Raw genomic sequence first — 20,591 nt, 5'->3', positions numbered from 1 at the left:
GTTTATTTCCCAGTTATCCTATCCTAGTGCGGTAAAACAAAGATGGCGGAAGTCACTTCGGATGCTGACACTGCAGTCACCTGTGAAGGGATGAACTGAGACGAGAAATAGTGAAACTTCAGCAACGTTATTCGTCTACAACCACCGTACTGAAAGCGGGTTGCACCCTACCCGAAAATAAGTAAACATAGAAATCAAAATGCCTTCCCCAAAAGCTAAAACTAGCGGTGGACGCAGTGGCAGTTCCCCTGGTATCGGTGGCAACGGGCGTTATGAGTTTATGTCCCTTAATCGACGTCCACCACAGCATTTGTTGCAGCGACAAGGTTCCGACCCAACATCAGCTCGACTACGTGCATCCGAGAGCCCGACTCGTCGTCGAGGCTCCGGTTCGTCTAATGCATCTACCTCGTCTACCGGCGGACAGCTGCCGGAAGAAGACTGTATGCGACTGAACCCATCGATCGTCGGCATAGCGTTGAGCTCACTGTTAGCCACGGACTTGTGGCTTTCCAAACGTCTGGGAGTGTGTGCTTGTGAAGATTCCTCCTGGGGAAGTATACGGCCGCTGATGAAGCTGATCGAGATTTCTGGACACGGGATACCATGGCTTGTTGGTGCTGCTTACTGCCTCTACAAGAGCGATAGCGCAGCCGGGCAAGAGGTCATGCTCAACCTACTCATGGGTAAATGTCTATAGGTCGGCATTTCAAAATAGTACTTGTCATTTACTCTAAATGCTTCACCTATTTTTTCCCTCTGTCAACATCCCGCCCACTCCTATGCAGACCCTCTTCCTGTGTATTGAACCATCTAGTCAGGCTACCTGTTTCACACAACTGGTGTCCATCATCATCATCATCACCATCATCTTCATGTCTAGTCTCGTGTTTTCTAATGATGAAGTTTTCCTCAGAGATGTCTGGTAGAACTTTATAGAACGCATTAAAGTCAGTTTTGTGATTACAACATGCCATGCATTTTGGTAGTAACCTAGTTTGCTTTTGTTGGTGTATGACAACAGGTCACTGGCTGTAGCTGTCTTTCTGAATTTTGCACATCTGACTTTGACAGGCTCACCAAACTGCAAAGCTTGACAGTTTTAGAAATACTATGACTGTGCCTCCCATTGACTTGTTTGTTGGAGCAAGTGCCAGCCCTGAATACACAGTTGGTCCGCCTCCAGAGGTAGCCTAATGTATTGACCTACATTTGCAGTGTCCCTGTACTCCTGTACTCGCTAACCCCTGCCATAGTGAAGCATTGTTAGGGGAGGGGGGGGGTGTTTTTTGAATGAAATGAAAAATACACACAGCCAACTTGGTGGCAGCAAACTCAGGGTGACTTATTTGGGTCATATAGAGTAATTGTGCTTATTTGTGCATGTGATGCTGACTATTGACATCAGTGTTATCTCAGTTCTAATCAGGTTTTTATACTTCATTGTCAAATGTACATTGTGTGTAGACGGAAGAAAGGGGCATGTAGAACATGAAGCTGTTAAGCAGTGACTCTGTGAAGAGCTGACAGTTAGGATTGCAACGTTATACCGGTATCACAGTAAACTGTGATGTGAAAATGGATGGTTATCATACCATGTACATTTGCTTATTACCAGTATTGTGGGAAACAATGCAACCAGAGACAAAGTTGCTGACAAAGGAGGAAACATCAAACATGTTCGGCCATCTTCGAGAACACCATCCCTCTGTGCAGATGAAAGTGGGTGTCCCATTTATAACTTCACTCCCTAATGAAAAAAATGTGTGACCGTTTAAACATCAATCGTGAAATGCATCAAAATCATTTTCCACATCCTGGCTCCCGGCTATATCGGCGTTGTCTGTCTGTTCGGTAATCTCTGATTTACTCAGCTCGGGGAGCTGACAGAAGTAAACAAGAAAAAAAACATTAACAAAAATCCCTTCTGTTTTCATTCCTTTAAAGGCCATTGTAACTGATAATAATAATACTAATTCTAATAATTGTGAAATACCGTGAATCCGGGACATTTTCCGAGACAGTTATCATACTGTGAAAATCTTATACCGCTGCAACCCTACTAACAACAGATATTATCCAAAACGATAGCAAACAGATATTTGCACCTTAACACTGCACAGCTCATGGAGCATTTAGATGCATATATGGCTGCAGTGTTCACATTGAGCTACAAGCAACATACACTCTTAGATGGCAGTACAATTGTCCAACAAAAAAAAACAAAAAAAAACAAAGCCAAGTTTCTGCCTGGCTTTGCTTCTAAACTAGGCAGCGAAGGGGTGATGATGAAACATTTTGGGGAAAACCTGGGTCCGTCACCGGATCCAGAAATACCCATCCCTGGGGCTGGCTGTCTCTGAATGCCCTGCAGCAAAATCTTCCTACCCTACAAGACGGTCCCAATAGTGTGATTTCTCTATTTTAATCCTCATATCTCACCCTCTTGCTCTTTTCCCTTTTGTCTTTTCTTTCACTCGCTCCCTCATTCTCTTTCATATGTGCAGACAGCCTGCTGCCACCCTTTCTAGTACTGAACAGCACTTCTGACAGATACCACATAGAGAGAGGGGGGGTGAAGGGGGGGGGTGAAGGGGGATGAGCAGAAGCATCACCTCTAGGGATGAAAGAACTGCATCTCTTTACTGCCACATGGGCTAAGCATTCAGTCAGTGTGTCACAACGACAGAGTGTGTGTGTGTGTGTTTGTGCAGTGTGCAATTTAAGATGGGGCAATTAAGATAATGGGTTAGTTTGATGTGATGCTGGCTTAATTACATTAAACTGACAATTTAATTTTCATTTTTCAACTAACATTACAACTGATATTAATGTTACTAAATGCTCTTCTATATGTGTAACCTCCTTATGTAGACAAGCACAGTCCAAGGCCAGACTCGAACTCGAAACCAGGCTTAAGGTGTCGGGTAGTGAGGTTTAGTCACTGCACAGCACTGTACCCACCGGCTATCGTTACACCTGTCTGTGTGTTCCTGGCAGCGCTCAGGCTATTTGTTCTCATCGTAATTGTGCCAAATTTATGAACCTTTCTTTATGTGTGCAACTGGTTTGGATGAAGTCTGACAATACTTAAGTTTTTGCAGTTGCAGTGATGTGCAGTTGTATGTCTTATTAGTATGTAGATTCTAGATAATGCTTACAGTGTGTGTGTGTGTTTGTGTGTGTGTGTGTGTCTGTGTGTGTGTGTGTCTGTCTGTGTGTGTGTGTGTGTGTGTGTTTGTGTGTGTGTGTGTGTCTGTGTGTGTGTGTGTCTGTCTGTGTGTGTGTGTGTGTGTGTGTGTGTGTGTGTGTGTGTGTGTGTGTCTCCCACAGCTCTGGTGTTGGACCTGATCCTGGTTGGCATAGTGAAAGCAGTTGTGCGTCGTCGCCGCCCGTCCCACAACCGAATGGACATGTTCGCCACCTTCTCCGTGGACCGCTACTCCTTCCCATCGGGCCACGCCACACGCGCAGCCATGTGCGGGCGATTCCTGCTGGCCCACCTGGTCCTGGCAGCGCCGCTCCGTGTGCTGGTCATACTCTGGGCCACCCTGGTGGGCTTCTCCCGGGTTCTCCTGGGCCGCCACAACGTGACCGACGTGGCCTTTGGCTTCGGCATGGGCTACTGCCAGTACAACCTGGTGGAGGCATTGTGGATGTCCTCCGCCACACTGAACGGCCTGATGGGACAGTTCGCGTAAGAGGAGTGGAGGGCCTCCAAGGGGGTGCAAGGTGGTGGATGGATGGATTGCGGGGGGGGGGGGGGGCAAAAGAGGTCTGAAAGTGGACAAGTGTAAGAGCGGTGTTAAGGACTGTAGAGTGTTGGTTATTTGTGAAGGGAGATTTTATAACTTCACCTTCCAGTATCTTCCGAGGCTCGTCCATGTGTGTCACCATTTCCTCATTGCCTGCAAACAAAAAAAATAAAACATTTAATCATCACCATCAAGCCACCACTGCAGTACAGTTTAACTTCTGATTACGAAACTCTTTACAGTCCCATATGCACCAGACCTGGCTGAGTGTCATTATACACTACTTCTGTGTGTATTTGAAGAACAATGGGGAGGAATTTCACAGGATAGCTTCAGTTACCCGCAGGGTGTTCTCTGCCCCAAATACTGCAATACTGGTGCGGCACGCGTGCGTGCGTGCGTCTGTGTGTGTGGGAGGAGGTCTGTTTTGGTGTTTCATGCTGGAAGTGGATGCATGGAAGTGCATTGCTAGCTTTCAGTTTGAAGTGATAATGTGGGCTGCATAGTGTTTTCTGTCCATGCAAAAGTGCTGAATGTGATGGAGGTGTTCAGTTTATTGTGGATTGATTGTATAGTGTATTTCAAATTTGTGTACTTTTGCTGACGTCCTTTCTCCTCTATGCTGATTTCATCATGCAAAATTACAAGTAGGAATATGTATTTGCTGATATATGATTTTTCGCTGAAAGAAATGAAGAGGCGTTATGCTAGTATGTTGGGATTGTGTTTGTGTTCATAATGCTGCTTCCATCCCATCTCTGTTATGACACCTTTATCTGTAGTCATGCACAAAGCATCAGTAGGCATGGCAGAGTCTACTAGAGTCCTGGTTATATAACACTGCTGACTGAAGACTTTGAAGGTCTTTCAAGTTATGGGTAGAGTAAGGTAAACCTTTATCTCAGGGCATGATTTCCCAGTATCCCCAGGCAAAAAACCTTACCTTTGAGCTTTCCAAACGAGCCTCTGAAAGCAAACTTCAGATGATTATGCCAGAAGTGATGTCTAAGATGACGCCTCTAAGGCACTGAGGGTTAACTATTTATTTTTATCATGGTGCTCAGCAACAGATCCAAGGCTGAGCACGTAGGCCACCATCTAGGCACAGCTGGCAGTTTGATTTCGATCGGAACAGTGAGCTTGGTTATGTAATGTTTTGCTAGACTGAACCGGCGTTTGACGCCAGTAGCTCCTGTGACGTAATTCACACGGAGTGCTTCTTGGCAGGGGTGCGAAATGTTCACTAGACTAGTGCACCCATCACTGAGGTGACTGACCAGATGAACTGGTTCTGTCCACATTGTACTCGTGTCTGACCGTCCTCTCTGTAGGCCACTGGGTCCAGTTTAATCATTTTGTGTGATGGGCTTCATTCTAAATGCCCTTATTTGGCCTAGGCCTAAAAAAGGAACCTTTTAAAATGATGTGTAACATAAATTGTGTCCCCCACAAATGTCTACATACAAGTCATTTTGACTGTTTAGCTCCACCATTGACATTCTGTATACCCCATTTTTTTTACTTTTAATTTGGCCTTTTTCTTGTGTTTCCTCTTCGTGGGCATCTCCAGAAGCCTTAGGTGGAAATCAGTGCAGTGCATTTATCCTTGTGCAATTTCATTCATTTTACCTGAACAGGTAATTCCGCAGGGTTTCATCAAGGTGACGTCACCAGCTTGCAAAAGTCATTGTAAGAGCTTCTCTTTGCAGAGCTGAAGGATTCATAAGAAAGAAGGGAACCTCAGAGATGGTTTAAATCCACAGCTGACTCCCTCTATTCCCTACTGCGCAGAAGGACTGCAGCTGGGTGGATATAACGGAAAAATACTTTCTCAGCCTGCACACCACTGTGGCTAGATGGATTCTATCCGGCTCACTCTTTGACATTCGCTAAGCCTGCGTCCCGTGTGAGTGCGAGGCGAGAGAGGATAGATGGTGGTATGACCAAAGGCCACCAACTGTTAACACCCCTTCAGTGATTAGTGAAACTGCAAGTTCTATCTATTCTATTGTGACTGCCCTAGTCTCTGTGTCCCTCAGGAGCGGATTGACAGAAAAAGAGAGAGCTCCAGTTCCATCACAGCTCGTGCTCTTTTTTTCCCCTCAGCACTCAGCCTGAGATTGAATTTAACTCTGTTAAAATTCCTCTCCTCACTCTCCCTTCTCCTGCAGCCTCCACCCCACACCCCACCACCACCACCACCACCACTTTCCACCCCCTGCCTTTTTGGGTCTTATGTAACCTCCGCAAACTCTCCAAAGTTCTCCTTAACCCCTCACATGCCTGGTTTGCGTTCTGACAGTCTCAGCAGGGTCTGTATGTATTATGTATGTGGATTGATGTTAATGTTTGCCGATTCTTTTTTTACATTCCAAATGTTGCAGCAGTGCCTGTAACTAGTCTTAATGCATGTTGTAATCAGTATGGGCTAGGTGGCTCTGTACTTTGAGGATGGTCAATGTTGTAAGCTGCACTTTCTATTTTCTTTGAATGTACCGATCTGTGTCATACGCAGGACAGTCTGTGACCACTCAGATTTTAATCGATGTAGACTTAGTGTGGATGTTAATTTAAAGACGTATATGGAATAATTTATTTTCTTTCGCATAATTACATTCAAATGCAATATGCAGGGGTTTCCAGGGCATCCTTACGTGACTTGCTAGTCTGAGAAATCCGTCCGGCCATCTGTTCAGCGACACGGTCAACACAGTCCTCCGAGGTGAGATTCTCAGACAGAGCAGTCACTGCTGTTTTTTTCCCATTGCAATAATTTAAAAGCTCTTCCTTTATGCTATTTTTTGCTCAAAGGACCAACTGCAATATCATTGTTTAAAAAAAAGGACTGTGGCAAAGGCCTGGCAGCACAGACTTTTTTGTATGCCTTCATCACATAAGGCTTCATCACCAGCTATACAAAGTGAATATGAACTCTATAATAATCTGTGTTGTACATCGTATAATCCTTAATCTGCTGTCAAGTCTAATGTATGTTTCAATGTAAAAAATGTTAAGTATATATGGGGTAGTGTGGTAGCAAGCAAGACTGTTTGTACTATATTTGTGGGATATAGTCTAAAAATGGACCATAATGTGATTGTATTTTTAAAATAAATTTGCAAGACGAGAGCTTTAACAATGTCTGTTGTTCTTTTAACATACAGAAAATATGCTGATAATGACACACTTGAAAACGAATTCAGAAATGTGTTTTTTTAATAGAACACGCTTAATAATTGGCCATTTAATCAAATGTATTGTTTATATCATTATAGTTGTTCTACTGATTGATTAAATATTAATTGTCTGAATTTATTTTAACAAACGAAATTTCACCAATATTACTTATTTCACTAATTATCATGCCATATTAGATTAAACCATATCGTTTTTATACCCTTTATAGATACTACAATTTAAATGTGATTTCTCCACCCTGTTACTATACCGTTAGCTATGGAGATGAGTGCATTATAATTCACATTCTCACATTCAACTTTTCACAATCAATCTGGGGTTGGAGTTTCCCAAAGCCTTCTTAACCTTAAGATGTACCTTCATGTTTCGATGTGTTTCCCAACACAAATCCACTTGCAGTATATTTTAACTGACCCCTTTCATCAGCTAGACCTGAGGCTCGATACGTGGAAATGGAAAAGCAGAGCGTAAACCACCCTGTTTTGGGATAAAACGTATTTGCCCTTTAGTCAATGGTAAACCCTGTGAGCTTGGGTAAACACCAGAGTCTTTAATCAATGCAATCAATCTTTGGAAATGATTAAAAAGATATATTGCAGCTGGACCTAGTATAAAAGACGGCATGAAGAGGAGCTCTTCCTCTTTGATCGACACGAGCACTACCATTAACTGGAAGGTATGTCAGCATCTTCGTTTCTTTGGCACATCATACCCATTTTGGTATGATATCTATTCAGTGTTGGCAGATTTTTTAATCAAATGTAATTTCGTTTTTTATATTATGGGAGACAAGTTAGCATTTTTAAATGATGTGTGTCTATCTGTATTTTTATGATGGACTTCACTGAAATGTGATCAGTGGCTTCACATACATTTTTTATGTTATGGTATTGCTCCTGTATCCCTTTCGAATTTAACTGTGTAATCAATTGCAATTGTATGCTAACCAGAAACAGGATGGATGTATCACAAAATGATAAGATGATCTTTGACTCAATACAAAAGGAAGATCTATGACAGGCATCTTTGATAAAGCCTACTCCGTTTGACAGGATCCAGGGCAGTGCATTACTCTATGAACTATGTATGATGGAGAAAGTGTTTCATAGATGAGTTCGGAAACTAAGCCAAGGTGAAACAGTTGGTATTTAAGTATATTTATTAATAGTAATTTTAAGCATTTTATTTAGAATTTCAATATTAATGGAGGATGCTCAGATATATGATTGCAGCTTCTCAATTGTTAGAGTTATTTTCACTCTTGCGTGTTGTTTTGGAGAGGAACCACCGTACGAAGCAATTTGTTGTAACAAGATAAGTTTTACTGGTAGATACTGACACAATACAACTCGCCCAACAGACAATCAAGTACAGTCAAGCAAGCTGGAGAATGCATTCTGATCTGATACAGGCGATGCTCAAACTTTTAAGGCCTAATCCTGTGATGTCACTCTGGGCCCCTGGGCCGCCCATCTATCGATCTTAAGATTGTGACATACTGTCTCGTCCACTCTGTACATAGTAATAACACATGATTCTTGTGGTATTTTCCACTTACAGAACTTCTGTTTTTAATCTGCTGACACATCTATCGTCTGGAAGCTTTCCCTTATCTGCGCCACAGCCTTGACCATTCATGATTTCTCTTTTCGCTGCCCTTTCTCACAGCCCTCTGTCCCAGTTTTAACTTGCTCTCTCGTCTGGCTTTACATTTCCTACGTGAATTTTACTTGCTGTTTCTGACTGACTTTTTCATTTGATTATACTACATTTGATACATTTGATTTGATATGATTTGATAATTCAAATGTATCTTACACAGTGTCATTGAGAAATGTGCTTGCTAGTAGTGCTGGTTTAAAAAAAAAGTCAAGTACAAACCTTTATTTCACTCTGGAATCGTCCTGCTTTCCAGTGCAAGTTGAACACTGCTGGACAGGAGGGATGGAACAATAACGAATATTTTTAAGTTGTCACAGCTCAAATAATTAAACAATTGAGTGTAAGCAAAGTCACACAGCGACTGTAAGGTCTCAGACACTGTGCAGAAGTAACACAATTTTGAAACTGACACACATATTGTTAGGTGAAAATTCACTCAAGTTGCCTCAGGACTCCGGAGTTGCATATAAGTATATTTATTCAACAACAACAAGCTTGTCGGGCTCACCCACGTCCTGGCAGGCCAGAGAGAGGCATGAGCCAGGGGTTGGTAAAGGATATCCTCACGGCTGTGGCATATCCGTGGGGATATCCTTTAATAACCCCACTCTCATATACATATATACTGTATATATATACAGAGAGTGAGAGAGAGAGAGAGAGAGAGAGATATTACTGGCTCCTTCTTTTATCTAACAGATTTCCAGTATCTGAGCAGCTAGTACCATCAGTACAACTCTGTCTCCAGTAGGCATCCATTGGGTTTTACTCTTCTGTATCCTATGCCACAGTGACTATTTCAATTTTGAAGCTGATTCTTCTCTCCACAGGCAGCATGGTTTGAAGCTGATTCTTCTCTCCACAGGTAGCATGGTGCGCACGGTGGCAGTGATCGGGGCTGGTCCCTCTGGGCTGGCCTGCATTAAGAGCTGCCTGGATGAGGGGCTGGAGCCCACCTGCTTCGAGAGCAGCGATGACATGGGAGGCCTGTGGAAGTTCAAGGCAAGAATAACATCAGTGTTTTTATGATTTCCTAAATTGCTAATTTGTTTTATCTTCATCATGTTTTGTTATAGAAATATATTTAAATCCATACACATATAAAAATATGTTTCGTATGTTGTTTTTATTTGAAACAGAAAGTAAATCATTATAAATCATTGTCTTTACTTTTACATTTTCTTGATCTGTCAGATTTTGTCCGAGTCTTTTGGTCAAAGAACAGTGAAAAAACTTAAATGTGAATGAGAGTTATCAGCAGACGTTTGGTTATTGTACATGTCTTAAGATACCGCTGACGCCTACAGGAAGTGTCTGAGCCAAACAGAGCCAGCATCTACCGCTCCCTGACCATCAACATCTCCAAGGAGATGATGTGCTACAGCGACTTCCCCATCCCAGGCAACTACCCCAACTACATGCACCATTCCAAAATCCTGAAGTACTTCCGCCTCTATGCCGAGCACTTCAAGCTTATCCAGCGCATTCGCTTCCAGGTAAAAACAAACAGCAGCATTAACCTGTGACAGGTCACCGTTTGTTACAGAGCGTGAAGATCTGTGGGAAGTTCACCTTAAGATTGTACTGACTACTGACATAATTTAAGAACACTTAAGAATGTGTTAAGCCTATGAAGAATGTATAAAGAGAATAACTACTGCATTGTCCATTTTGTGTGTGTGTGTCTGTGTGTGTGTGTGTGTGTGTGTGTGTGTGTGTGTGTGTGTGTGTGTGTGTGTGTGTGTGTGTGTGTGTGTGTGTGTGTGTCTGTGTGTGTGTACAGACCTCCGTGCGCAGTGTGAGGCAGAGGCCTGACTTCACTCATTCAGGTCAGTGGGAGGTGGTGACCGAGAACAAGGACGGTCAGGAGGAGAGACACGTCTTTGATGCAGTGATGGTCTGTTCTGGTCACTACACCTACCCCCACATCCCCCTGCAAGACTTTCCAGGTGTGTAGACTTGCTGTGTTGTGACACATGACCGTCTGACCCACATAGGGCCCAGTGTTGCCCCCCTCAAATGAGCTGTATGTTTGTTTAGTTTGCTGGGATGAATCAATACATTAAAAAATATATTCAGTAGTGTGAACTAATTTAAAGGGAAACTTTCTATTGTATAGCCATTTTATGGTTGCCAGTTTTAGCGTTCTTACTCAATACTGGATCGATTTCGCCCCCGGTTGAAAAATTCAGAAGTTTCCCTTTAAGTCAGTCACTGCCAGTCATGTCTTAGCAAGGTGTTCACAACTGATCAATTTGATACTATATCTTAAATTAGGTCACTGAATTATATTATTAAGGTTCTGTAATCCTTTGTTTTGCAGGTATTGAGTCGTTTCAGGGCAAATACTTCCACAGCTGGGACTACAAAGGCCCAGAGGATTTGGCGGGGAAAAGGATTGTGGTGATTGGGATCGGTAACTCTGGGGGAGACATTGCAGCGGAGTCCAGCAGAGTGGCTGAACAGGTGAATTTAAATTTCTATTAAAGAATTTCCACTAACTATTGCATGACTTTTTTTCTGAATATAGATTGCTGGCACTGTTGGCAATCAGTTGTCAGTGACATTTAAATTTTTTTATAATAACATTTTTGCACCAATTATAGGGTAATTTGGGATTTTATGTATGACCTGACACCTGTTTATTTGCAGTTATCAGTGAGGATTCTTTATTCACACAGGATGATTACCACCAGGATGCCACTACTTTGGTACTAATGAATGAGGACCTTTACCCTTCCTTCATCCTCAGGTGTATGTCAGCACCCGTCGTGGGGCCTGGATGATCCGGCAGGTGTCTGATAACGGAATGCCTGTGGACATGACGTACAACACACGCTTCGTCCACATCCTCTTCCAGCTAGTGCCCATGAGGTTCTTGAACTGGTTCGGTGAGAAGAAGCTGAACGCCATGTATGACCACACCATGTATGCACTGAAGCCAAAGCACAGGTATGAGCACAGGATTGGTAATCAATACTCTGTAGGTGGAGGCTCATACAATATAAAAGACTGGTCTGAGTCTTTCCACAGCATGGCACTGTTGCTGTAACCCAGCTCTGACCATGAGTTTACTTCTTTGTACTTTCATGTACTGTATGTTGAAACACTGATACAAGATATATACTCTACTCTATATACTATTGAACTGTAAGCACGTTGCAAACAATTATCTGCCAACCTTAATACTTAGACTCACAATAAGAAGTAAATATTTCACACACCCACTTCTGAAATGTGACATAAAATGTGTTAGTACATTAAGCACCAGAGCAACACAAACAGGATGGATCATATAAATCCTTCGATTTTGTCTTACTTTAAATATTTGTCATTCAATTAGACTATTCAGTCAGATCCCTGTCATCAATGATGACCTGCCCCTTAAGATCCTGTCCGGGGCTGTGGTCGTGAAACCCAATGTGAAGGAGGTCCGTGGCTCCTCAGTATTGTTTGAGGATGGCACTGAGGTTGAGAATGTAAGCACATCTTGCTCTTTTTTATCCACATATATGTAAGCACATATGAATGTAAATACATATGGTGTAGTTACATCCCGGTCCTTTCGCCTCTCCCCTCCAACCAGGTGGATGTGATCGTGTTTGCCACAGGCTACGGCTACGACTTCCCCTTCCTGCCTGGATCTATCAAGAAGAAGACAGGCCACAGGATAGGCCTGTACAAGCACGTGTTCCCCCCCAGCCTGGAGCACCCTACACTGGCTGTGGTGGGCTTCATCCACGCCCTGGGGGCCATCATGCCCCAGGCTGAAATGCAGTCTCGCTGGGTCACACAGGTCTTCAAAGGTAAGCCTGAACCAACCAATCCAAGATCAGTTAGTCTTTGAACGTGATGTTCCTCAAAAGACAGAGATCTATGGCTGGCTGCTGTCCTGAGGGTATTATTGCTTCAGCGCCATCTTGTGATCAGTAAAGACAGTTGCACACTTGTTAAACAAAGCAGCAATTGCAGTACACTGTGAAATTTCCCCAATGTATGTTTATGCTAGCAATTCTAAGCCTTGTGGTTGACTTCATCCTTTTCATATTTTTTTTTTACTCAAAGGGCTAAAGAAGCTTCCCAATAGCCAGGCAATGATGAAAGCTGTGCTAAATGACACCAAGGACATTGACAAAAAGTAGGCGCTCCTCTCATACCTGTCAATGCAAATATCAAATACCAGGTAAAGTATAAGAAATACAACTACTCACACATGTGTTTTAAATGTGCGCCGTCCACAGCTACATCTGCTCCAAGCAGACCCCACTACAGGTGGACTTTGTCTCCTACATGGACGAAATCGCTGGAATGATTGGGGCGAGACCCAGTTTGCCCTGGCTCTTCTTCACCGACTACCCCCTGTTTAAAAGGGTTCTGTGGGGCCCAGTAACCTGTTACCAGTACCGCATAATGGGCCCAGGGAAGTGGTCTGGTGCCCGCCATGCCATCTTCACCCAGTTCGACCGCATGTACCAGCCCCTGAAGACCAGGCCCCTGGATGAGTCCAACGAGAGGTCCCTGGCTGGCCGCTTGTTCAAACTGAGCCTGGTCAGCCTGGTTGGAGCCTCAGCAGTCTACTACCTCCACCATCACCCACCCGCATCGTTCGACAAACTCATTTCAGTGGTCATCCCTCAGAAGATCTGAGCTCACAGCCATTAAATAAAACTTGACAAAAATGTGGGTCACCAGCTAAAAACAAATTGCTAGTAACGTCTAGTGCACAGACCAAATTATTGTATTTTGGCTAACCAAGTCCACCTAGTTTGAGGAACAATACTGCCTTGCAGTTTTTAATGTAATTAAATCAGAGACCTCTGATGCTATGTCAAATGTATACATCAGAAAGACAGTAGAGTATTCTTCAGGTATGTTTGGCAAGATTTCTCAAAACATGTGCAATTTGAACTGATCACTGTTTTGGTGAGCTATGCTCAGAGCATTATATTAATATTTTAATTATCCAGTTGTCTTGTGACAAATAAAAATCTAATTAAAAAGACACTTGTTTGATCTTTGTTTCTCAGGTGATTACAAGCCTATTTCTTTAAGTCTTAGAACTGTCCAAATACCCTTTTTACAAGAACACAATCCATTAAGCATGTTATCATCAGCTGTGTACAGCATGTATGGCCAAAACTTTTCAAAACAATTTGTTATGTCCAGACCCTGACAGATAATCTGACTCTTTATTTTACTATTAGTGCTGACGGACTATAATTCTCACCTCCCTTAAAATAATAATTCTGAGTTGAGGCCTTTATCTATGAACACTTAAAAGGCTGTCCAGGATTTGTCACGATTATATGTATGTCTTAAACAGACCAGTCATAAATTATGGTATGTGATAAGAATTCAAGAATCAAGAGCAAACCAAGGAAAGATTTGTACAATTATAATATTTTCATGATTTGGAGAACTATGAGCCTCTTTAAGAATGTGGCTGTGATTATGCACCGTCATGATATTTGGCAGTAAGCCCATGGCTCTGGTCTTAAATTGAGCAATCCTTGGCTATGTCTATTCTGTTGAACCCCATAATATTTAACAGCATAGGTTGTATAACCCGTTGAGAAACTCAGGAGTTAACATGACCATGGATAACCCCAACCCCTTTTTTACTCCACCCACCTTCTCATATTACCTTATTGCCCCACCTTAGACCACAGGTCTTGCGCAAACACAAACTGGCCCTGGATCAGCCATTGTGAAATCACACAACGCTTTTACATGAGGCAAGGGAGGATCCCTTCCTGTTTTTGAAGAGACTAACTTTATCTTCTCCCAGGACTTCCACTTCAGTTCAGTGTAAGTGAACATGTGGACACAGAACAAACAGCACAGCAAACATGCACACAGAAAATAGTGCTAAATTATTTTTAGGTTGAAAATCTGACGCATCGGTCTTACCGCTTTATTTATATTTTTGCATGATAACATTTGTCTGCATGAGTGAATGTTGACTCAATAATTTCTCAGCATTTTGTGGAAAGCCTGACAAGACTGACTGACATCTTCGGCCAGTTGGTTTTCCAAAGCTTGCTTTTGCAATTTAAGTTTTAAAATATAAGAAAGTGTTTTATGTTTAACACCTCATGGCCTACTTTTCCAGGTCCCTCTTAACCTGTTAGATCCACCTCAGACAGCACAGAGCAAAGTTCACCCTGATCTGCTCACTACCGCAGCATTGTGCAACAGGTTCATTCCAGTCCTTACATGAGGGCCGGCAAAACAGCTGCAGCATATTAGACAACAGAAAGCCTCAGGACTCTACACTCATCAAGGACATCAGAATCAACAGGTGACAAGCAGCACACCTGAAATCAGACTGAAGTACATTGAAATAATGTTTTGTTTTGAGTGCTGAGTGTCAGTGTTTCTTGCTTCTATTTGACTCAGTTTCAATTTCAGTTTGACAAAACATGCAGAGTCCTACATCACATTTTGCTCAATTTTGTGTCTCATCTGTCATGCAAATATCAAATTAATATAAAAACATTGAATATTGATGAATATTTTGAATTTGATGAAATCCATCATGTCTCCACCTGACAAAGTCATATTATACATCCCACTGAATTAATGAAAACAGGGACAGTAGATGACTGTTTTTCCAAAACTTAACAAGCTTACAAGAACTTACAATGTATGACCTTACAGCTACTTATTGGTTTATGATCTCCCTCCATAGACACCTTCAGTATGGTCCGACGGGTTGCTGTGATTGGAGCTGGAAGCGGTGGCCTTGTCTCCATCAAGTGCTGCCTGGATGAGGGGCTGAAGCCTGTGTGCTTTGAGAGCAGTGATGACATTGGAGGACTGTGGAAATTTAAGGTAAGGGGATCTCTGGATGATCATTCTCATTAGGGTTCTCCTTGGGTGGACAAACACTTACTGTGGAGCAGAGCTAAGCACAGCGGAACTGGGATCAGATCATCATATACGCAAATGTACAGAACTAGTGGAAAGGCTTCAGCCTGATGTAAGTTAAATGCACAACACTAGAATTACACTAACATATATTTTTTTCACTCGGGATTAAGCATTGCATTTAACTCAATACTTACAGGAACGTGGTTTGCATTTTTTTTTCTAGCATAAGATTCTGCATTATCTAGTCTTTTTAAGATTATGTATAAACTAAGGCCAGCAATATTCTCCCCAGCTCCGGACTCTCCGCTGGAAAATCTCAGGTCAAACGCGAACTGTTTTCCTTCCCAGTTCATCATCGGTTAATGGAAAACTTGTGTGGGTTGACAGGAGGACCCTGAGCCAGAACATTCCAGCATCTACCGTTCTCTGGTGTCAAACACCTCCAAGGAGATGATGTGCTTCAGTGACTTCCCCATGCCTGCTGACTACCCCAACTACCTGCACAACTCCCAGCTGCTCCAGTACTACCGGCTTTATGCACGGCACTTTGATCTCCTGAAATATATTCAGTTCCAGGTGCCAACCATCCCTCCATCTGTTTTTTTAAATAGGTTAAAATCTGCGTCACAAATTCATACCTATTTCATTAAATAAAAAAAGAATGCTCTCCATTGAACTCTATACATTCTAGTTTGAATGACAGGAAAAAGCAATGTTTGTATATTTGTGATGTGTGTGTATGTGTGTGTGTGTGTGTGTGTGTGTGTGTGTGTGTGTGTGTGTGTGTGTACAGACCACAGTGAGCAGTGTGAGGCAGACGCCTGACTTCTCTCATTCAGGTCAGTGGGAGGTGGTGACTGAGAACAGTGATGGTCAGGAGGAGAGACACGTCTTTGATGGCGTGCTTGTATGTTCAGGGCACTACACACACCCTGTCACCCCAATGGATGCTTTCAAAGGTATTTCAAAACACAATGTACAATGCGTTACCACTGAACTTCTTCAGAGGCACTGTGAGGCACATTTGTTTTTTCTGGTATTTTGGTTCAGTCATTGAAAGTTTAAAAGCATGATATGTAAATAGATTACATGTACTGAACATGCCATTGTGGATTATGAAACTGCCATACAATTCAAGAGAACATGTATATCCATGAATGATTATTGCTGAAAGGTTGTCCATGTTTTTCAGGAGCAGACACATTCCAAGGGGAATGTTATCACAGTTGGAAATACAAAGACCCGGACCAGTTCCGTGGGAAAAGAGTTGTGGTGGTTGGAATGGGGAATTCTGGATGTGACATTGCTGTGGATATCAGCAGAGCTGCAGAGAAGGCATGAACTAAAACACTCTTCTCTCCAATTTCTTCATACAACTCATACCTGTCCTCAAAATGTCACATATCACACGTAAACTTTTAAATAATTGTGTCTTGTCTGGCTAATGTTTGAACCTTTCTAATTGCCTGCATTCATCTCTATTCTATTCCTAAACTGTTCTTCCAACTCAGACATTCCTAAGTACGATAAAAGGTGGGTGGGTGTTGGGTCGGATGTCAGATAATGGCCTCCCTCTGGACATGATGATGATCAATCGCTGGGGGGTGCTAATGCAACGGCTGCTGCCAAAGGTGCTGCTAAACTGGGTTACTGAGAGACGGATCAACAACAAATATGACCACAGGCTGTACAGTCTGCAGCCAAAGCACAGGTAACAGAGAAGATCAGCCCATCTGCAATGACTGTCCTCTGAGTTATGGTTGAATATGAGGAAACTGTCACACAATGGAGTAAGTGCAGCGTGGAAATGGCATTATTTTCTGAGCTAAAACTCAAAAGAGGTTGCACACATTCAGTTCAAATATAAAAGAATGTCAATCAAGTTCCAAGACAGAAATGCCCTGCTGCTGGCATGTAATACCTACACCCCTTTACACCTCCGAAGGTTCTTTGAGAGGCGTCCCATCATAAACGATGATCTGCCAGGGCGGATCCTTTACGGAGCCCTGTCCATGAAGCCCAACATGTGCGAGTTCCGAGGGTCATCCGTGGTGTTTGAGGACCAGTCGGTAGAGGAGAACATCGACGCGGTTGTGTTCTGCACTGGATACAGCGCAACGTTCTCCTTCCTGCCCCCCTCCCTGGTCACTGGTCGCCACGGAGAGATCCGTCTGTACAAGCACATATTTCCCCCCTCTCTAGAGCGCCCCACACTGGCTCTGTTGGGTCTTATACAGACCTCTGGACCAATCATGCCATGCATGGAGCTGCAGGCTCGTTGGGCCACCAGAGCAATTGCAGGTACAGATAAAAAGCTGTAAGCTTTATTTGTGCTAGATTTGCACTGATGATATGACCTTGCCATGGCAGGGACAAGAGAGAGAAAAGGTGTATGTGTCTGTATGTATGTTTTTGCGATTTGTCATTTAAATTTTCTTCAAGGGTTAAGCCGACTTCCTCCAGAGAAGAAGATGAATGAGGTCATTGATGCCGAGATGCAGATATACATGAGAAGGTAGAGAACATACATATACATGACATAGTACTCACTAATAATTAATCTTACTAGCAAACAATTGTAACTACTAATTACACTGATTTAACTTAAACTCTCTTCTGTAGTTATCCCAAGCACGCTTCCGTCCAGGTGCAGTATATCCCTTACCTGGATGACCTGGCACAGGAAGTGGGGGCAAAACCCAAGTTGCTGTCACTGCTCTTTCGGGATCCCAGCCTGTTTCTGAAAGTTCTGCTGGGTCCATGCACACCATACCAGTACCGGTTGTGTGGGCCGGGTCAGTGGAACAGGGCCCACAAAGCCATCTGTACCCAGTGGGAGCGGGTTGCCCAGCCCATGAGCACAAGGCCAGTGCCCAAACTGAACCCTTCTCCTATGCCTTGGTGGTTGCCCCTCTCTGGTGGACTCACGGTGGTGCTGGTAGTCCTGGCATTTCGGATCAAACTTCCAGGCCTCCTTGATAACCTGTCAGAAGCCATTGGTGGCCTTGGAGGGCTGTTCGATGATATATGGAAGGATGGGACAGCAACTTTAGTTTAAGGGACATGGGATGTGGTTAATAGCAAGCAGTGGGGAGCAGCCAAAATGTTACCGAATACAGAAAACACCAGGCTGAATGCATTAGATTGGTAAATAATGTGGAAATGTATAATAAATCTGACTCCATGAAGTTATTGAATGACCTCCAATATTACCAAGCAGTATAAGCTAGTGGAACAATGTAACAGCATAGCAAATTAGGAGTTATATGAATGGTTAATGAATGAACAGTTTATTAAAGTAGCACTATGCAACAATTTGACACTTTTTGAGGTATGGTTTTATAGGCAACTAGTTTTGGTACCATTCTCAAATTAATTTTGATAGCATATGGTCATGTGAAGGACAGATACACACCTGTTTCTTTCCCAATAAACCATCCAGGATATGCCCTATGTAGTTATATGTTCCAGGCTGGAACACCCTGCAAAAATGAAAGAAAAGATTTCACAGCATGACATTGCCAGCTATACTGCCAAAAGACACCAGTTAGTGTGTTGGCAAGCTTCTATCAGTATCAACTGGGCTGTTGGTGGTGTTTGCAAGGTTAGTTTTTAGGTAGTTATCAAACTGAATGTAAGGTAAAAAGCAACCGAATAAGTACAACTTTAAATAATAGCAATTGAATGGACAGGTTGGATGCCAATTAGACCAAATATACTTCGATTACCACATAAATCGGATAAACCTGAATGCATTGAACGTAAAGAAATTAAACCCAAACCTGAATGAGTGAGTGAATAAGAAAGAGATGTGAAGGGAAGAGATAGAGAAGAAATAGAGAGAATGAAAGTGTGTCAACAAGAGAAGAGCAAAAGAAGAGAGAGAGAAAACAAGACACCAAATGTCTTTAAATGGCCGGTTAAATACTATAATCCCCATTTCCATACATTTCCACAAACCAGTCCTTGGTACTGATCGTGCCTTTCTGCCCAACTAACTCTTTGATTGGCTCTCTAGAGCTGAATAGGACAGAGGTGTCAGGGAGGCTGATTAGTTTGCAGAACCTAAAGTAGTGAGACTAGTCAAAAACGCAATCATGTGGAGATACTTTAACATCCAGGCACAACACACAGAATTTTCACATTATTCAAGAATGTATTTTAATATTTAGTATACTTCAAAACTTTCATACATCTTACCTGTAATAATTTCACAATCAACATATCAAATATTAGTAATTATGTCAGATACAAAAAAGATTAATGTTTTCTGATGCACTCCACAAATGATCAAATGGTGATTTGAATTATACTAGGAGAATTATATTAGGTGTTGTGCATGGTTCAGCATTCACAGCTATGTTCATGTATATTAAGAAATGCAGTGGCAAGATGCACTAAACATACCGTAATGTCAAGCAGGAACAACACACATACTGATTGGGAAAACACAGGAGGGAGGTCTCTTCTCTACATGACACAGACGGTAAAAAGGCAGTAATCAACACAGGGCTTACACACAGGCATTTCACAACATAACACACGGACAAGAATGGTAACAGTAATGCACGCTAACACCAGACACAAAAGGGGAACATTGACTAAATTCTAATTTGAACACTAATACACAATTAAACATTAACATTCTTGTTAATACATGTTCAAACTGCATTCTGGGAACTAACAGTGTCTAATTACGCACCTGGAAGCTTCCACTACCCTTACACACTACAATACTGTAACTTCCACTACACACTACAATACTGTAGCTTCCACTACCCTTACACACTACAATACTGTAGCTTCCACTACCCTTACACACTACAATACTTTAGCTTCCACTACCCTTACACACTACAATACTGTAGCTTCCACTACCCTTACACACTACAATACTGTAGCTTCCACTACCCTTACACACTACAATACTGTAGCTTCCACTGTCCTTACACACTACAATACTGTAGCTTCCACTACCCTTACACACTACAATACTGTAGCTTCCACTACCCTTACACACTACAATACTTTAGCTTCCACTACCCTTACACACTACAATACTGTAGCTTCCACTACCCTTACACACTACAATACTGTAGCTTC

The 20,591-nt window shown here is 42.5% G+C and overlaps 3 protein-coding genes across 5 annotated transcripts; all 3 read left to right on the top strand.

Annotated features, from left to right (window-relative positions):
• Positions 1 to 57: 57 nt before the first annotated feature.
• Positions 58 to 6,891, top strand: plpp6 (phospholipid phosphatase 6). Its single transcript, XM_012839497.3, has 2 exons — positions 58 to 686; positions 3,334 to 6,891. Exons 1-2 carry the CDS (start codon positions 200 to 202, stop codon positions 3,699 to 3,701), a joined length of 855 nt encoding a protein of 284 aa, XP_012694951.2. The 5' UTR covers positions 58 to 199; the 3' UTR covers positions 3,702 to 6,891.
• Positions 6,892 to 7,501: 610 nt separating this feature from the next.
• LOC105910814 (flavin-containing monooxygenase 5-like) lies at positions 7,502 to 13,617 on the top strand. Of its 2 annotated transcripts, XM_031575252.2 has the most exons (10): positions 7,502 to 7,629; positions 9,481 to 9,617; positions 9,923 to 10,111; positions 10,399 to 10,564; positions 10,939 to 11,081; positions 11,368 to 11,567; positions 11,959 to 12,094; positions 12,202 to 12,421; positions 12,681 to 12,753; positions 12,857 to 13,617. In XM_031575252.2, the coding sequence occupies exons 2-10, from the start codon at positions 9,486 to 9,488 to the stop codon at positions 13,260 to 13,262; spliced, it is 1,665 nt and encodes a 554-aa protein (XP_031431112.1). In that variant the 5' UTR covers positions 7,502 to 7,629; positions 9,481 to 9,485; the 3' UTR covers positions 13,263 to 13,617. The 2 variants fall into 2 exon arrangements, with proteins under 2 accessions (XP_031431112.1, XP_031431113.1); XM_031575253.2 differs by lacking the exon at positions 7,502 to 7,629 and having other exon boundaries at positions 9,461 to 9,617.
• Positions 13,618 to 14,178: 561 nt separating this feature from the next.
• Positions 14,179 to 18,805, top strand: LOC105910671 (dimethylaniline monooxygenase [N-oxide-forming] 2-like). Of its 2 annotated transcripts, XM_031575251.2 has the most exons (10): positions 14,179 to 14,423; positions 14,728 to 14,916; positions 15,307 to 15,449; positions 15,876 to 16,064; positions 16,282 to 16,447; positions 16,681 to 16,823; positions 17,000 to 17,199; positions 17,434 to 17,789; positions 17,931 to 18,003; positions 18,111 to 18,805. In XM_031575251.2, exons 3-10 carry the CDS (start codon positions 15,318 to 15,320, stop codon positions 18,544 to 18,546), a joined length of 1,695 nt encoding a protein of 564 aa, XP_031431111.1. In that variant the 5' UTR covers positions 14,179 to 14,423; positions 14,728 to 14,916; positions 15,307 to 15,317; the 3' UTR covers positions 18,547 to 18,805. The 2 variants fall into 2 exon arrangements, with proteins under 2 accessions (XP_031431111.1, XP_012694854.2); XM_012839400.3 differs by having other exon boundaries at positions 14,179 to 14,916.
• The last annotated feature ends 1,786 nt before the right edge of the window (positions 18,806 to 20,591 follow it).

The sequence above is a fragment of the Clupea harengus genome, chromosome 10 (genome assembly GCF_900700415.2).
Source record: "Clupea harengus chromosome 10, Ch_v2.0.2, whole genome shotgun sequence".
NCBI classification, from domain to species: Eukaryota; Metazoa; Chordata; class Actinopteri; order Clupeiformes; family Clupeidae; genus Clupea; species Clupea harengus.
The sequence above is the reverse complement of the archived record's forward strand: the minus strand, read 5'-3'. Positions and strand labels throughout refer to the sequence as shown.

What these genes read in the sequence shown, in the direction of transcription:
- plpp6 (XM_012839497.3), top strand. Translation starts at nt 200, where the DNA reads ATGCCTTCCCCAAAAGCTAAAACTAGCGGTGGACGCAGTGGCAGTTCC. An exon ending in CATGCTCAACCTACTCATGG is followed by an intron (nt 687 to 3,333) that starts GTAAATGTCTAT and finishes TGTCTCCCACAG; the next exon opens with CTCTGGTGTTGGACCTGATC.
- LOC105910814 (XM_031575252.2), top strand. Translation starts at nt 9,486, where the DNA reads ATGGTGCGCACGGTGGCAGTGATCGGGGCTGGTCCCTCTGGGCTGGCC. An exon ending in CCAGCAGAGTGGCTGAACAG is followed by an intron (nt 11,082 to 11,367) that starts GTGAATTTAAAT and finishes CTTCATCCTCAG; the next exon opens with GTGTATGTCAGCACCCGTCG. An exon ending in GGTCACACAGGTCTTCAAAG is followed by an intron (nt 12,422 to 12,680) that starts GTAAGCCTGAAC and finishes TTTTACTCAAAG; the next exon opens with GGCTAAAGAAGCTTCCCAAT.
- LOC105910671 (XM_031575251.2), top strand. Translation starts at nt 15,318, where the DNA reads ATGGTCCGACGGGTTGCTGTGATTGGAGCTGGAAGCGGTGGCCTTGTC. An exon ending in CCCAATGGATGCTTTCAAAG is followed by an intron (nt 16,448 to 16,680) that starts GTATTTCAAAAC and finishes CATGTTTTTCAG; the next exon opens with GAGCAGACACATTCCAAGGG. An exon ending in TCAGCAGAGCTGCAGAGAAG is followed by an intron (nt 16,824 to 16,999) that starts GCATGAACTAAA and finishes CTTCCAACTCAG; the next exon opens with ACATTCCTAAGTACGATAAA.